The 14,881-nt window shown below is 47.8% G+C and overlaps 6 protein-coding genes across 8 annotated transcripts; 3 read left to right on the forward strand and 3 right to left on the reverse strand.

Annotated features, from left to right (window-relative positions):
• The first annotated feature begins 369 nt into the window (after positions 1-369).
• Positions 370-1,169, forward strand: LOC136198914 (GATA zinc finger domain-containing protein 1-like). The gene is made up of 4 exons (XM_065988979.1): positions 370-645; positions 707-769; positions 822-999; positions 1,052-1,169. The coding sequence occupies exons 1-4, from the start codon at positions 376-378 to the stop codon at positions 1,117-1,119; spliced, it is 579 nt and encodes a 192-aa protein (XP_065845051.1). The 5' UTR covers positions 370-375; the 3' UTR covers positions 1,120-1,169.
• Positions 1,170-1,175: 6 nt separating this feature from the next.
• LOC136198912 (uncharacterized) lies at positions 1,176-2,262 on the reverse strand. Its single transcript, XM_065988977.1, has 2 exons — positions 1,632-2,262; positions 1,176-1,560 (listed from the first exon to the last, which is right to left on the reverse strand). The coding sequence occupies exons 1-2, from the start codon at positions 2,227-2,229 to the stop codon at positions 1,298-1,300; spliced, it is 861 nt and encodes a 286-aa protein (XP_065845049.1). The 5' UTR covers positions 2,230-2,262; the 3' UTR covers positions 1,176-1,297.
• Positions 2,213-4,738, forward strand: LOC136198910 (uncharacterized). 3 transcript variants are annotated; one of them, XM_065988975.1, is made up of 6 exons: positions 2,213-2,300; positions 2,354-2,653; positions 2,708-3,226; positions 3,276-3,884; positions 4,335-4,525; positions 4,587-4,738. In XM_065988975.1, exons 1-4 carry the CDS (start codon positions 2,228-2,230, stop codon positions 3,326-3,328), a joined length of 945 nt encoding a protein of 314 aa, XP_065845047.1. In that variant the 5' UTR covers positions 2,213-2,227; the 3' UTR covers positions 3,329-3,884; positions 4,335-4,525; positions 4,587-4,738. The 3 variants fall into 3 exon arrangements, with proteins under 3 accessions (XP_065845047.1, XP_065845048.1, XP_065845046.1); XM_065988976.1 differs by having other exon boundaries at positions 3,282-3,884; XM_065988974.1 differs by having other exon boundaries at positions 2,708-3,884.
• On the reverse strand, positions 4,586-7,741 carry LOC136198897 (uncharacterized). Its single transcript, XM_065988961.1, has 7 exons — positions 7,592-7,741; positions 7,222-7,524; positions 6,881-7,162; positions 6,512-6,832; positions 5,847-6,458; positions 5,106-5,792; positions 4,586-5,053 (listed from the first exon to the last, which is right to left on the reverse strand). The coding sequence occupies exons 1-7, from the start codon at positions 7,701-7,703 to the stop codon at positions 4,785-4,787; spliced, it is 2,586 nt and encodes an 861-aa protein (XP_065845033.1). The 5' UTR covers positions 7,704-7,741; the 3' UTR covers positions 4,586-4,784.
• A 1,157-nt stretch (positions 7,742-8,898) lies between these two features.
• Positions 8,899-11,081, forward strand: LOC136198907 (uncharacterized). The gene is made up of 3 exons (XM_065988971.1): positions 8,899-9,031; positions 9,502-9,808; positions 10,290-11,081. Exons 1-3 carry the CDS (start codon positions 8,924-8,926, stop codon positions 10,922-10,924), a joined length of 1,050 nt encoding a protein of 349 aa, XP_065845043.1. The 5' UTR covers positions 8,899-8,923; the 3' UTR covers positions 10,925-11,081.
• Positions 11,082-12,326: 1,245 nt separating this feature from the next.
• LOC136198904 (major facilitator superfamily domain-containing protein 8-like) lies at positions 12,327-14,243 on the reverse strand. Its single transcript, XM_065988968.1, has 2 exons — positions 13,342-14,243; positions 12,327-13,013 (listed from the first exon to the last, which is right to left on the reverse strand). The coding sequence occupies exons 1-2, from the start codon at positions 14,054-14,056 to the stop codon at positions 12,355-12,357; spliced, it is 1,374 nt and encodes a 457-aa protein (XP_065845040.1). The 5' UTR covers positions 14,057-14,243; the 3' UTR covers positions 12,327-12,354.
• Between the last annotated feature and the right edge of the window lie 638 nt (positions 14,244-14,881).

A 14,881-nucleotide genomic window follows, 5' to 3' on the forward strand; every position in this document is an offset into this window, starting at 1 on the left:
ATGTTGGTCCAATGTCTCAATAGCTTTCACTGGGCAAAAAGGCAACTTGACTGTCAGTTTATAAAGCAAATGCATAAATTAATAGGCCAGGCGTATCCGGAACACGGAATTGCGTTCAGTCTATGCCAGTCTCTAAACTTGTCTAACTTCACTAAACAGACGCAGAACCGGAAGACGAGTCTGGTTTTGAAAAAACGGAACTAAAGTCTAGTCTGTAGTAAAGAGCACCAGTCTAAAAGAGCAGGTTAGTCAGAGGGATCAACGCAATCAATCGCAAAATTATTGACAGTCACTCAATCCATCCACCCATCCATTCCTCAGTCGCCTGTCAATCCATCAATCGCACACCGTAGCGTGCTTTAGAATCTCCCTGCGATGTCGTCTTCGTCGCCGACAGGCCGTGCCGTTCGCTGCTGCGTTTGCTCGGCGAGCGACTCGCTGCTATGGCGACGTCGAGACGACGGCGACGTCGTCTGCAACGCCTGCTTCAAGCAGAACGACGGCAGCGGCCCCAAAAAGGGCTCGTACCGCGGCGGCGGAGGAAGCGGGGAGCGTCGTCATTCGAAGAGAACGGCCAGCGTTTCAGATAAGACGCGATCGCGACAGCAATTGCATCAGGGACGACACACGACGAGCAAAACTTCGGTAGCCTATTTCCCCCCTCCAAATATTGATTCAGATCAATAAACAATTTAAAAATTTTCAGAAGCCTTTCAAGTCGCCCTCAGCTCGATCCACTATATGTTCTGGAGAGGCTGTATTTCATAGGGTCTGTCAGCACACATATTAAAGTGTATTTATTTCTTTTAATTATTATATAGGGTGTGCGTTTTAAAATTGGCGATGTCGTCTCTTTGCTTGGCACGGACGGTCGCGTCTATTACGGTCAGCTGCGGGGATTCGTTCAGGATCAATACGGTCAGAAAATGGGAGCCATTACGTGGCTCCTGCCTCGTTCAGCCAATCCGACGCACTTTGATCCTGAGGAGTTTATCATTGGTAGGACTGGCAATCTTTTTCACTTTCCTTATTAAATGTTGGTGCTGCACAGGCCCTGAAGAAGAAACCTTGTGGTCGCTGGACTACGTAGACTTTGTTATGGCCGCTTATTCTAAATGAGTGAGATTATTAGTGTAAATACGCCTAGAAATAAATGGTTAGCTTTGCACGAGCGCTTCTTTCAATGGCTACTAATATTTATTCGTCTTCTAGAGTACAGGTAAACGCGTCGCAAGTTCATTTTTCGCTCTACAACTGAAGTACGGGGGTATGTCACAAAGGGAAAATGTTTTATTGTCTAAGGCTTTTGAAGCAGCTTTTCGAAAGTGCTAACGAGAAGCTCTTGTTTCCACAGCGGATAGTCCTGATCGTCTATCTCGGTATCCTTCTCCGATTGGGAGTCGGCCATGGGAACGTAGTTGGACATGAGCAAGGGTTCCTTGGTGATGAGCAAAGGCGACGAAAAACCATTTTTCACCACTTTGTTCAGCTTCGATTTCTGCTTTTCTCCCTTATCCTTCTTGCGACGCAACAGGTCCTCTCGCGTCGCAACAACGCATACTAATAAGAACAACAAAAAAACGAATTTAAAATTACACTACTGCATATCGAAAATGTATTCCTTGTCCCACCTTTCTTGCTAAATTTCATTACCGCTTCGTCGACCGCTTTCAGATAGTTTTTCGGCGGAAGAAACATTGCGTCGACGACGACGATGACGGTGTTCGGCTCTAGTCTCTTCTCGTTCTTGACTTTCGCTGCTTCGAGAAGTCGCACCGCTTCTTCCCGCAGTCGCTCCTCCTCCTCCGGCGTCTCGGCGCGATTTTGCTTTCTCAGGCTCTCGATGATCCGATGTAGGTCCGTTTCGGGTCGTATCGTGCCGCTGAGAAGAGCGTCGAGCAGAACGCCGAAGTTCACTTTTCCGCCGTCCGGAACGACTTCGGGGACTCTAGAAACTATGAAGCCGCACGTGTCGACGAAGGTCAACGCGACGCCGTCCGCTCTCTGGCACACGTATTTTCCCAGTGTTTTCGTCACCGTTTGATGACCGAATCGCGCTTCGGCGATCTGCTGATATTTTCCCGTTATCATGCTGAAGAACGAGTTGATCAGAGTCGACTTCCCAGCGCCCGTATCTCCGACGAGAAGGATCGTTTGACCGTGGCATAGATCGAGGAGTTTCTGGCGGAGACTCCTGTCGATTTTGAGTTCGCCGAACGGCTCGCCCATGCTTCGAAGTGGGGCTCGGAACTGCTCGGAATGCGGCGTTGTTATGTCTTCAGAGGATCCGTCCTTATTTGGTTAGGGGATTGGTATGTCCGCTGTTGCGCGCGAGACAACCGTTTATTTTCAGATCGACGCTACGGAATGAGCGCTGGCGTTCGGATTCTACTCGTCTGCGACTACGAGGACGACGCGGAGGAGATCGAGGAGAATTTACGCGAGATCGTTTCGAACGGTCACGACGTCGACGTCGATCACGTCACTCGCGACGATTTCTTCTCTTGGGACATTTCTTCGAATTTGCCGAGCGCTTACGTATTTGCCCTGCCGAGACGATCGCGCGTCATCATCTACGACGGGAACGACACGTCGAATAGTCTCTACGCGGAAGTCAATATGGCCGTAAAGTATGGCGGCGGCACGAAGGGAAGTTAGTACATACGTAATTGCTAGATGTACTAGGCCTTATGTAAGCTTCTTTAAGTTTTTATCTGCGTTTACAACTGGGGCGATGAGATAAAAGACGATTGCGTTCATCACGAGGACGTCGAAGTCTGGAAGAGCGGAGCGCAAATCGAATTGGAAAAATTCGCCGATGTCCTTTTTACGCTCGAGGATTTGTCGTTTAATTCTCAGCAAGAGACTCTGCTGCGCAACACCATTAGGCCATCTCGTTTTCCATCTCCTTCTTCGTCTCACTCTCCGCCTCCTTCTCCTCCTCCTTCTCCGCCTCCTTCTCCTCCTCCTTCTCCGCCTCCTTCTCCTGTCCATTCAAGCAATCGTATTGAGGTTGAGGCAGTGGTTATGCAACCTGACTTGGCCCTTGAAGCTGGGTTTGACTCAGAAGAGTTCATGTGTGGACTTGAAGACGCTGCATCATTACAAAATAGAGCTGAAACTGACGGCAACGCTGAAATATCAGAAGATACAGTTGAAGCTAGCAGTGGAGTTGTAGTTGCAGTTGAAGAATTAGAGGAAGTCGAATTAGATAAAGCTCCTCGCGGTAAATTTGTAGCTGAAACTGCTACTACCGGAATTGAACTTAATCTTAGTCTTAGGAGGAGAAATTCAAGAGCAAGAGATGCGTTCCTTAGGTGCTCATTAATGTAGAAATAGATTTTCTTGCAGGAGCAAGTTGAAAAGAACTTATCCAGCGCACGTTACGCTTGTGCACGGTCTTGCATGAGCTACCCGCCGCGATGATGCGACTGGCGTGTGTTTGTCTATACATACATGTTAGAAACTACTGTGCAACAATTTTAAAACCGCGCGATTAAAGTACATATCGCTGAGGCACGTGCAACACGTGACGCACAGGACGTCGTCCGTCGTGTGATTTGCGCATGTGTCCTCACACATCATGGCCGTGAATCCAGAGGTCATCATTGTGTGCGATTACGAGGAAGGATACGAGATTCTCGTCGAGGAGTTCGAACAACTCATACCCAACTGGCCGAAGAATAGCGACGAAATTCGCTGCGTCGATCGCGAAGACTTCTTCCATCTCCTGCAAGAACTCGATAAACGCGGAAACGTTCCACGCTTCGTTTTCGCGCTTCCCCGCCAGTCGCGAATCATAATCTATCACAAAGAGGACCCAGTCAATAGCTATTACGACGAAATCAACGACGCAATGGCGTACATCGACGAAATAGAAAAACGTAAGCCCTCCTTTTCTTCTCCCTCAGTTCTATAGATCGCGGGGAGAGACCCTGGTGGCGCGTAAACGTGTATAGAGACGAGTATAGCCGTTCGTCGCACACATGCAGTAAGTATAGATCGAACTTTGATAGTGAAAAAAAAAACGAACCAAAAAAGTGTTGACTTTGACTTGGAAGTGTAACAAAGTATAGAGAACGAGCCGGTTTTTTTTTTCTTCTCTGGGGACGTAACCAAGATAATAAGACCGGGTCTTAGATAATTTTGACCGGATTTTAGATGAAAACATGTAACTATTTCTAGAACATAATCTACTAGAGACCGGTTCTCCTGCAAATTTTTCTCCTTCGAGAAGGTGTCCCTTGTTGTCAGGGTAGTGCTTTGCTTTTATTGTCTTAGCAACCCTCTCCGTTGCTATTCCTTAGACTTCCTTCCTTCCCTTTTCAACTTAGTTTTAATTCTTGTGTACAACTTCGACGAGCCGATCAAGGACAAGGAGATCCACCATCCCGATATCAAAAGGCTTTGGAAGAACGACGTTCAACCGGGTCTCAAGCAATTCGAATCTCGAATTCTCACCACGGAGGAATTCGCCTTCAATCCGTCACAGGAGAAACTTCTCAAACAATTCTTTTCTTATCTGGTACCCTGTGGGAGGAAAGGGGGGCCCCCTTTACTTTCGCTATGACCCCCTTTTTATGTAGACTCGTCGCCAGTCAGCAACAGCGCTGTAGAATACTAAAACACTAATCTGAACTTTCATGTGCTTACCTGCCCTGCGTGAATTTTAATTTATTAGGAATCTTTATTAGCTGTTTGTACGTTTTCGATTCTAAACAAGTCTAGCTAAAAATCATTTTTCTCAAGTCTCTACGCGCTAAACAGCCCAGCGGAGGAACCCCTTAGCAACAGAGAGCGAACTTTTTCTCGTCTTCCCACTTCTTCTGACACTTTTTGCGCAGTATACTTCGAAAGGCGACGACGAACTTACGACGAAGATCCTTCGGGAACGTTTGGTCCGTATCGGGCGAAAAATTCGTAAGAAAGAATATTCGTCCGTCGGGAAGTTTTCCGTAGTCGATTGTCGTCTTTATTAGCATCTTCTTCGCCGCTTCGTCGTCGGCGAGTTTCTCGTCGTGCGTGAAGGCGATGAAGACGTCGAGGTCAGTGTCTAAATATACAGGGGTCCCCTTTTCCCCATCTCCATAATTCGTGCGCTATACCTCGTAATTCGTCGCATACGGTCTTCACGAGAGACGAAGGAAACGATCCTCTCTTCACCGCCTTCGACGCGTCGAGCACGAGAAGCACGACAGTCGGTTTCGCTTTCTCGAGCGTCATATCGTTCAGTGACGGCAATCTCGCTAGGCTTTTAGCCGGCGCAATGTCTTTTCCTCGTCGCTCCGCCTTGATTGCCGCCGCCACTTCGTGCATGTTCGAATCGATTGCGATTCGGCCCTGCGACAGCATTTTGAGAATCACTTTCGCTGTTCGCATGTCCGTTTCGAGTCCCGCCGTGTCGAGAAAGACGGGGCCGTGATTGGCGTCGAATCCAAACCATCGTTGCAATTTTCGCTTTTTCAGGTACTCGTAGAGCCCGTCGTCGTACAGTAGCAGCTTCTCCGTTTGCGTTTCGTCCGCCGTCGCCGACTTGCTCATGTTCTCGTAGGCGGCGTTTCGATTGGCTAGTAGATTGACGACGTAGTTGAACGTAGTGATTAGTGACGACTTGCCGCTTCCCGGTGGTCCGATGAGCAAAACGGCGCGTCGGGGCTGGTTGAACGTTTCTCTAAAAAAGAGCAGCTTTGATTTTTCGTGGAAGAATTCCGCCGCTGCCACTGCCAGTGCAGTGACGAAAGCCACGACAGCGATCGAAATTCCAATAGGGATACCAATATTAACTTCGGGATCTGTAGAAAGAGATATACAGGTAATCGTATTGCCTCATCCGCTAATAGATTTACCGGGACATTTCGTGGTAAAATACACCTCGCTTGAATATGCGCTAAATCCGTAATCGTTGCGCTGTCGTACAACCACCTTATACTGCGTGTTCATTTCAAGGCCCAAGAGCTCGTGTATGGAGCACGTTGTGGTATCTGTAAGCGGAGGGGATAAACTTGGCTGACTGTCAAATCCGGATGTATTCAGTGGAATGGCTGTGTATTTCAGTTCGTAGCCGATGATCTGATCGTCGATCGCCGCGTACTTTAGTACTGCCGAAGTGCAATCGACTTGGGTGACGTTCACGTTCGGGGACGAGGTAGGTCTTTCTCTTGTGACAGTTTTGTAACGTTCGCTTGTTCCACTGTATCCGTACATGTTTTTCGCTAAGCACAGAAGTGTAATATCTGCGCCCGGAGACAAGTCGTTTACGCGGATGCTTCGATTTCCCTCGGCCGAATGAGTTTCATTCAGTTTCAGCAATTCTTCAAGTTGCCCGTTTCTTTTCTCATAAACTAGGACGCGGTAGTGAGTCACTGGTTGTCCTCCACTGTCACTGGAAGGCACAACAGTTGCAGTGAGCGATGCATTGGTGACTTTGTCAAATTTAATGCCACATTCACTTGGCTGGCCTATAGATGGGTAATATTAGATATTGCTAGTTTTTCGCAGGAAGACTTCTTACACTCAACGTCGAGGGGAAATTTAACCAGCATGGCCTTTCCAACGTCGTTTTCAGAATAACACTGAATTGGGCCTCTGTCATTCCATGCCCTTTCTGGGTTCTTGATTGTTAAACGAGAGATAATTTTGTACCTGTAATCGGTATAAAATCTTGTCTCTTTTAGCGTAATCATATTTCCGTCGCTAAGTAAAGTCTTGTTCGCCCATTGCCAGTAAATTTTCGGCGCAGGAAACGCCACTACAGTGCAGTTAAGCGTAGCTTCTTTGTCACAGCGAACGACTTGATTGCTAGAGCTTTGTCCTACTATACTATTTATGCTTCCTACAGAAAACAAATTACGCTGTCGTATTCAAAATTCTCGAGACTGACCCCAAACTGTGACATTGATTATTGCAACAGAAGAGTTTCCGAGACAGTTTGAAGCTGTCACTTCGTAGATGCCTCCGTCTTCAATAGTAAGATCGGTAATGTTGATTGCGTCGCGACTTATGTTGAATTTTGCTGAACGAATGTCTTCTTGAGACTTCACGATTTTGAGCTTTGGATACGGAGTGCCTGACAAGCGAAATTCAAGTTTAACCGATTCATTGGAATTTTCTATGAAGGTAAATTCCCTGTTTTTAATACTCAATAACTCCAAACTTGGAACCTCTGCAAAAGAATTTTCTCAATGAGCAATAATACAGGCACATCGTGTTTTTTTTTCGGACCTCCGACTGCTAAAATCATATTTCCGCTTTTATAGTACCAGTCGTCGACCTTTGGTCTGTAGTTGATATCGTAGTGATAGTGATACTTCTTGCTGGTCTTGTCGACGGTAGTGTTAATGTTAATGGAGCGAATATTTGCTCTGATAACGCTTGAATTACGATACCACTTGTAGATAGGTTCAGCCAGAGCTATGAGTTCAACCCCACCCTGAGGCTTTCTATCTACGCCGGCCGTCACTCTGACAAGTCCATTTACAATCTGATAGTGAGTAAATGATGTGTTGGCCAACAGCGCAGTGTTGCCTGTCATTTGAAAACAGTTTAGCCCATTTGAGCGCTGCATGTGCATCTATGCATCGTAATAACTCACCACACGTATAATACGCAGTCTTCCCGGACACATTGCGAAGCACTAACAGAAGTAGCAACACTGCGCTTGACAGCTGAAGGAGTCGCTGATTGCCAAAAACAAGTCGTACCATGAGCGAAGGCAAGCGGACACGTAGGCGGAAGAGACTTTGAAATCAACAGCGGATGTTTAGACTGGAATGATGAGGAAAAGGGCAAGGGCAGAGCTATATATAAATATTTATATATAGCTCTGGGCAAGGGTCTCTAAACGGAGAAAAGAGCGTCTTTTCTATGCCTGCTGTTCACTGCATGGGTCGAATGCATTTGCGGCAGACTACTGGAATATGTATTCGTGTCAGTTGTACCCGACTCCGTCGCGAGGAGGAGCTAAAGAGGAAATCCGTTGTCAGGATGGAATCTTTACTAAATTAGTCAGAATAGCTATGCAAACTAAAGGCTTCAGACCGACGACGCGATTGAATGACAATGACGGATTCAAATCGCTCGTCACGGCAATGATCATTCAAATGACAATGTACTACACTAGTAACAGTAGTTTGGAAATTTGGGAGGCGCGCGCGATCGACGCGCGGCGCGGGGGTCGAGGGGAGAGGTCAAACGTTGATTTTCATTTAGATGACGGCGGTGAAATTCAGCCTCTACATATGGGTATACGAACGCTATCTATCGTCTTATCGAGTTGCCGTGGGATTCGCCGACGACTTGGCGGCTCTACAAGTAGCTGTTTCTTTACGTGTCTGGTGCATAATAATAACTCTGCCACTGACACGCTATTTGTATCGACAAGTGACGTTCCGTCCGCCTGAACCGCAAACGCCGCTTGCGCCTTTCACGTACTTGTTGCATAAACTTAGACGAAGTAGTTGAAGGCTTCACAAAGCAGCCTGCGAAGGCTGTATTGTAGCAGACTCGGATGCTTGCAAGAGCAAGCATTTCTTATGTATAACCTCTCGTTGAAAATAGTCATGAGTCATCCTATATTATATACGGTATATGGTACGTCATCACTGGCGTGGTCACTTCAACTGCAGCCGAAAGCGTGCCATTTTAAATTGTTTCGAATCAAAAACAACGCGAATAATAGCAAATGCATTTCTGCCAACGTTTCAAACTCTACTTCGTCAAACATCGTTCTAAAACCGCAAAACGTCGACGGCAGTGGGAAACGTGTACGTATGTTTTCGCGAGTCGCTTGAAAGTGCTTTAAACAACAATTAAAAGCGACCAATTGGTCGAAAACAGTCTAGAATCAAGTTTGTTGTATCGTTTGAATGGTATTTACATCGTTGTTAGCGTGCTAGGGAAGCCATTTTCCTTTCTACGAAGTGTAATGAACGACCAGCTCCCTTTTTCGCAGCCTTCGTCAGATCACGTCTATTTCAACGAAAAGCGAACGACTCTGTACGGCAGTCGAGTAGCGTGGAAAAAGCTGGGCCTGGTAAGAGACAGAGCAGGCGTTAGAACTCGTTCGTCTTGGCGCGTAGCCGTCCAATAGATAGCTCCTCTTCGAGCAATCACCTAAACGCTATACCCGCTTACGTTTTATGATCATCTTAGTTCAAATTGAGAAAGTATACGCCAGGGAACCAACAAACTGCGTAATAGAATCTCGTATTTCGTTAGTCTCGCGTCTTTTTCCTCGGTGAGAGGGTCTGGCAACGCGAGACTAACTTTCACTAGCTTACAGCTTCTGCTTGAGCGTTCATAGCATATTGTTCATAGAAAAATACTCACGAGAAAATATTCTAGAAATAGTTTCGTAGAAAAATACTCACAGAGTCCATGAAATTTTCTCATCAGAAAATAGCATAGTCTGGTCTAGTAGGAAAAACGGCTCATTCAAAAAAAAAAAGAGCACGTTTCTCCTTATGACGTTGACTTATTTGACCCAACCCTACTGTATTCTAGTTTCAAGGATACAAGGAAACGTGGGTCGATTTGGTGCTGAAAGAAATGCACGGCTTCGACGACGAGGGCGACGTACGTCACGTGATGATCGTTCCTCGACGCGGCCCCGACGACTCGTATCCGCCCGCCGACTGCGCGGCACTTCAACTGACTCAAGTCCAGTGTCTCTTCAACGAAGAGCCCAAGTGCAAGATCAATATTGTCTGCGAGTATCCCAGCGCCGTGCGCTATTGCATGAAGATGGGACGCACAGACGAGTTGGTCTGTTGGAAAGCGGAAATCGATCAAGCGAGACACGTAGCAGAAAGTAAGAGAGCGTCCGCGATGATAGAATAGAAGTGGTGGTACACAGAGCACTAGGATACGTTTAGTAAACTAGATCATGATGGCCTTTTGTGAGCCATCATGTGATCCCCGAACACCCCAGGCACGGGGAAGACGATTAGAAAATTTTTAGTAGTGAAATTACTCATGAGCCCTGTGAATAATTTTCTATTTCTAATACAATTACTCGTGGACCCTGTGAGTAATTGTCTTTCAAATTATTAGCAGTGAAGTTACTCATGGACCCTTAGCAATAGTGCATAGATGGAAAAGACCCTGTTTGCCAATGTGCAACAGGTCTTTGAATCCCTTCGTTATGAACAACGCCATTCGTTCGCCTTTGCGGTCGAGAACCGCGTTCGTGTTTTTGACGAGAGAAATTCCATTACCTTTTTGGCCTAGTTTCTAGCGAAGCACACCAGGAAGAGTCGAATTTCCAATACCATTCTCTGTCTCTATAATAGGAAGTTCTCATATGGTTTTTCACGTGGTCGTCGCCCACCACAGAACGGGCGAATCAATGCACGGCGTTCTGAAGAACTCGTCCCGCTTCAAGAGCGTTCTACTCGTGGTCAATCCGCTGAGCAGCGATCATCTTTACGAATGGGACTTTCTCACCGTCTCCAAGGTAACCGTCGCCTACGATCGCACCGTATCCCTCTCGATATCCCGTCGCAAAGCGAATCGTCTCATAACCGACGAAGTAATTCTCTTCACGCACTCCATAACGATACTTCGCGAATTTCGCGATTTCATCGAAACGTTCATGAAAGTGCGTCTCGCCAGTCGTTGGTCGCGCGCGCGCGTCGTCGCCAAGCCGGCGAGCGCCGGTTCGGCGCTCACCCGTCTGAGCGACTACGCCGAAGTGTCGTATGAGTTCGACGACACCGGCGGCGACTCGTCGCCAACGGGGCCCCAGGAGTCGTCGCCGACGCGCGTGGCGCGGCTCGTCGGCGCGCGACCGCCCGCGCCGCCCGTCGACCTGCTGCGACCCGGCGCTCTGCCGAGCAAAGTGCTCGCTCGATTGGAGAGTGGCAGGCGCTTGGGTCAGTGTCGCGTTGGTGACGACGGTTATTTGGAGCCTAGTCGCATCTTTTGACTCGGTACTGTACGTTTAGGAACGGAGGTTATTAGAATAGTTCAAGATTTTATAGATTGAGTTTTTTTCTCTCCCTTTTTTTTTATAATGCTGCTCTCTTCTCTGATGGTTTATAATCAGAGTTTTTTTTCTGTAGATCAAAGAAAATTAGCCTGTAGATGGGTCCTTTTAATCGATTAGATCATGGTAGACTAAAGGACTCTTAGGCTAGAGAGTCTTCTGTTTGATTTTGAGTGTGTGTAAACCCAAAGGGGGTCCTTTTGCTGAGAGCGAGCTTTTGAGATGAACAGACTACTTACTGTTACCGTACCGAGACTATAGTATAAGGCATCGCTTTAGAAACGATAGAACTACGTACGCTTCGTCCTCTGCGAGTAGCGCACGTTCAAGTGCCCGTTATAGAACCGACATAGCGCCTTGATTTGCTGACTCGGCGTTTTGCCGTTGCTGCGTATTCTTTTGCTTTTTGCGTCCAAATAGCGAAGGAATTTCTTTAGAATGAACTCACAACACACTTGGCGGCTGATTTATTGCGTCTACTTATCGTATTAGGGCATTTCGTAGCAATGCGTGACGATTGACGTCATGCGTTGCTCAATGTAGCGTGACAGGGCGTGTCTTGCGTACGTAATACACATTCTTCGTAGTTTTTTCGCGTTTTGAATTGATTTACGGCAAAAATTTGTCCGTTTTCGGGTGCAGAAATGCATTTGCGGCCGATTGGCAGAGGTATCGGCTCAAACGAAGCACTTTTTGGTTGTGAGTAGTTGCAGTCGCTCGGTCCCAGTCGCGTATCAGTATAAATACCCAGCATTTACAAGTACTTATCAGATGGAGCAGAGCAGAGCTCGTGGCTAGGATAGAAGGGAGATTGGCAACACTCCCCAAGGCTTGAGGCACTATGACCCGGTGGTCGCCTCATTCCTCACTTGACAAGGGTGTAACATTGCACGCCTTCCTAGTTCTCGCATCTCTCTCCCAGCTCCTGGGCACCTCTGTCACCGGGATAAACCTCCATAGCACCGTCTTCCGTGGGGTTTGTGTCAAGTGTCGATGTTTTTTGTTCTTTTTTTAATCGTTTTACGTTTAAAACGCTCATTTTTTGACGTTTTAATGGCCAAACGACGCGTCTCTGACGTATAAGAGCAGAAAGGGGGCCCCACTTCAAACTTTAGCCTGATGACGTTCAAAGTCGTCCTATCTTACAGTGTAGCTTATTTCCCTCATCCAAAACAATTTAAAAACGCCGCTAAATCCCTAGCGTTCGCAATGACACACGAGAGATTTCTCACATGTAGCGCAGAGCATTTGAATAAGACTTGGAGCTGCTAGATATTTCCTTAGAGCGGTCTTCTAGAATTCATACCGTTGGCACATCGATAAAAAATGACGCGAATAGAGATGAATATAAATTCGTCATATAATATTCCCTATTCCCGTTCCCTTAACCGACTAAAGGATACAAACAAGAGCGTCGCAACGAGTCCCTGAACGCTCAGCATCACCCCAAACATAACGTAGAGACTATCGAGCAGCGCACCGCCCCACAGAGGCCCGATAATGAGCCCGACCTTTTGCGCGGCGCGAAACAGTCCCAAAACGACGCCCTGACACTCGGCCCTCGTAATTTTCGATATGAGCGACACGGCGGCGACGCCGAGAAACGGTATCCCAAATATAATCGCCGCTCCGGGAACGAGGAAGAGAAAAACGTTGATCGACAGATAGCTTGGCTCGTCGAGCGGCGCCATTCGCGGTACGAATATAATGTACCAAAGGAGGCCGAACGTCTGAACGACGAGCCCGATGACGAGAAGCCATCGATCGGCGACGCGTCGCGATACGACGCGCACGATGACGTAGCAGGCTAGGCCTTCGGCGGCGGCGACGCTGTAGACGACGCTCACCGGTATTTCGCCCCATTTGAGTAGACGCGTGCATAGGGGAACGATTGTCGCTTCGAAGGCGCATTGGTTGTAGTAGTGGATGAAATTCGTGGCGAAGAGAACGACGTATTCCTCTTTGAGACAGTCGATGATTTTGGACCAGATCGAGGCGCCCGTAGAGCTAGACGACGTGTCGGCGTCTTCTAGGTAAATTAGAGAGAGTATGAGATAAAGACTGGTTAGTCTAATTGAGGTAAAAGGTAGTACCCCCTCTGAAGGGACAAATTTTGAGCGGATACCGTAAAACGGATTTTTTTCCAAGCAACCTTTAGCAAGATAGCCCCATTAGGTAATTTTTAGAGAACTCAACGAAGGGTATTCGTTTGATAGATGATACTTCCTTCTTACACAAGAAGGAATACAAAATTAGGAACGCCTTCTAAAAAACGCCCTCCCCAAAAAACCTTCCTACAGTATGAGCACCCCTTGATTGTTTGTCTAACCCTTCTCGGCCGGGTCGCGAGAACTTACTGTGAGACTTTTTCTTTGTCACTTCCCCTTCTGTCGACTCTGTGATTTCCGGTAACTCCACAAATGCAAACACAGCCGCAACGCACAAACCTCCCCACACCACGATCATAAAGAAACCGGGTGCCGTAAAGGCGTTTACACGGACGCCGTCGCCGAGACGAAAGTCGAGTTGACACAGTCCAACATTGAAGACGGGCCCGATAAGCAATCCGCTCTGGCGCGCGGCTAGCAGCAAGGCAAAGAGCGCCGTACGACCGCGTCGTCGCGTCGCGCGAGCGAGATGCGACAGAAGCGTCGTCTCAATCGCGCCGAACGCTGCACCGCACGCGAAGCGAGCGGCGAGAACGGCGTGACGCGACCGGGCCGTCATGTAAATCGCGTTCCCGCCGACTTGGGCGAGCGCGGCGAGGAGAAAAACGGCCTTTGGGTGACGATACCGATCGATCAGCGCACCGACTATAGGTCCGGAAATAAGCGCGGCGATGCTGAAAGCGGCGAAGGTGAGTCCGTAATAGGCCGTCGTCGCGTCGAACGTTGCCAGAAATGGCCACAGAGTCGGTATGACGACGGCGTATTCGATGCCGCCGAAAAAGAAGGCCAAGGCGCTTATCGTTAGTGTAAGGATTCGTTTACGTTTCGACGACGATGACGACCGCGTTGGATTGCCGTTAGAGTCGGGCAGGTTTTCGGGTTTTTTTTCGTTCGATGGTTCCATTGTGCCTCTTACTTAGGGAGTCGTTCGTGATATGACTTACCGCATTCTTCAGGACGTAGAGGACGTTTACAGTAGAACACCCTTGCTTTAGTTCCGGTTCTCGACTCCCCTTGTACTATACCAATGAGAGTCGAGAGGCGACATCAGTTGCTAGCAATTTCCGTGGGCGGCATCGATGGGTTAGATGACGTTGCCGCTATTTTGGGGTCAATCCGTCAGCCTATACAAAGATCGTTATAAGCTAATTAGCTAAACAGTAACGTTTTTGAAGTTGCATAATGCAACAGTAGCTTGACTATAAGCTCGAGTGCAGACTCCTCTTCTGTTACGGCATTATAAGAACCGAACCCATCAATTCACGCCCTATTCCATGCCCCGGAGTGAGACTCTTTTTATGGAGTACACAGCCGAGGCCAGGATCAGATCGTGTGCCCTCGGAGTGACCTGCCGCCTACCACATAGCACCAGTACTTGGTGATTGCGTGGTCGCTTGGCAACAGGGCTCCTCGAGCGGGGTTTTTGGGACACCGGTGATGGCATTCGATGACCCGAGAAACGAAGTAAGCGTTATTTGAATTTGTCACATTGTCGACGAAGTAAGCGTGCTCTCGCCCACGAGAGCAGGTGCCTCCAATCCGACAGAATCATTCTCTCGAGTTAGCTGCACACTGAAGAACTGTGCACTCCGGCGAGAACTTATATACCAGGTGAGCATCAATGACATCACGTTGTGCAATAGCTATAAATAGGAGCATTACAAGTGCATGCTAAAATTATGCCCTTTTTTGCATAACGTCGTCGTGGGCAACGCTTTGCACGTGCACC

Source organism: Oscarella lobularis, chromosome 20 (genome assembly GCF_947507565.1).
Source record: "Oscarella lobularis chromosome 20, ooOscLobu1.1, whole genome shotgun sequence".
Lineage (NCBI taxonomy): Eukaryota > Metazoa > Porifera > Homoscleromorpha > Homosclerophorida > Oscarellidae > Oscarella > Oscarella lobularis.

Coding starts and splice junctions, on each gene's coding strand:
- LOC136198914 (XM_065988979.1), top strand. CDS start 376: ATGTCGTCTTCGTCGCCGACAGGCCGTGCCGTTCGCTGCTGCGTTTGC. Junction 770..821: donor GAGAGGCTGTATTTCATAGG/GTCTGTCAGCAC, acceptor ATTATTATATAG/GGTGTGCGTTTTAAAATTGG. Junction 1,000..1,051: donor TCCTGAGGAGTTTATCATTG/GTAGGACTGGCA, acceptor GGTGCTGCACAG/GCCCTGAAGAAGAAACCTTG.
- LOC136198910 (XM_065988974.1), top strand. CDS start 2,228: ATGCTTCGAAGTGGGGCTCGGAACTGCTCGGAATGCGGCGTTGTTATG. Junction 2,301..2,353: donor AGAGGATCCGTCCTTATTTG/GTTAGGGGATTG, acceptor GTTTATTTTCAG/ATCGACGCTACGGAATGAGC. Junction 2,654..2,707: donor TGGCGGCGGCACGAAGGGAA/GTTAGTACATAC, acceptor AGCTTCTTTAAG/TTTTTATCTGCGTTTACAAC.
- LOC136198912 (XM_065988977.1), bottom strand. CDS start 2,229: ATGGGCGAGCCGTTCGGCGAACTCAAAATCGACAGGAGTCTCCGCCAG. Junction 1,561..1,631: donor AATGAAATTTAGCAAGAAAG/GTGGGACAAGGA, acceptor TGTTCTTATTAG/TATGCGTTGTTGCGACGCGA.
- LOC136198897 (XM_065988961.1), bottom strand. CDS start 7,703: ATGGTACGACTTGTTTTTGGCAATCAGCGACTCCTTCAGCTGTCAAGC. Junction 6,459..6,511: donor ATTTCCCCTCGACGTTGAGT/GTAAGAAGTCTT, acceptor ACCCATCTATAG/GCCAGCCAAGTGAATGTGGC. Junction 5,054..5,105: donor CGTATGCGACGAATTACGAG/GTATAGCGCACG, acceptor CTGTATATTTAG/ACACTGACCTCGACGTCTTC.
- LOC136198907 (XM_065988971.1), top strand. CDS start 8,924: ATGAACGACCAGCTCCCTTTTTCGCAGCCTTCGTCAGATCACGTCTAT. Junction 9,032..9,501: donor CGTGGAAAAAGCTGGGCCTG/GTAAGAGACAGA, acceptor ACTGTATTCTAG/TTTCAAGGATACAAGGAAAC. Junction 9,809..10,289: donor AGCGAGACACGTAGCAGAAA/GTAAGAGAGCGT, acceptor TCTCTATAATAG/GAAGTTCTCATATGGTTTTT.
- LOC136198904 (XM_065988968.1), bottom strand. CDS start 14,056: ATGGAACCATCGAACGAAAAAAAACCCGAAAACCTGCCCGACTCTAAC. Junction 13,014..13,341: donor GACAAAGAAAAAGTCTCACA/GTAAGTTCTCGC, acceptor TAATTTACCTAG/AAGACGCCGACACGTCGTCT.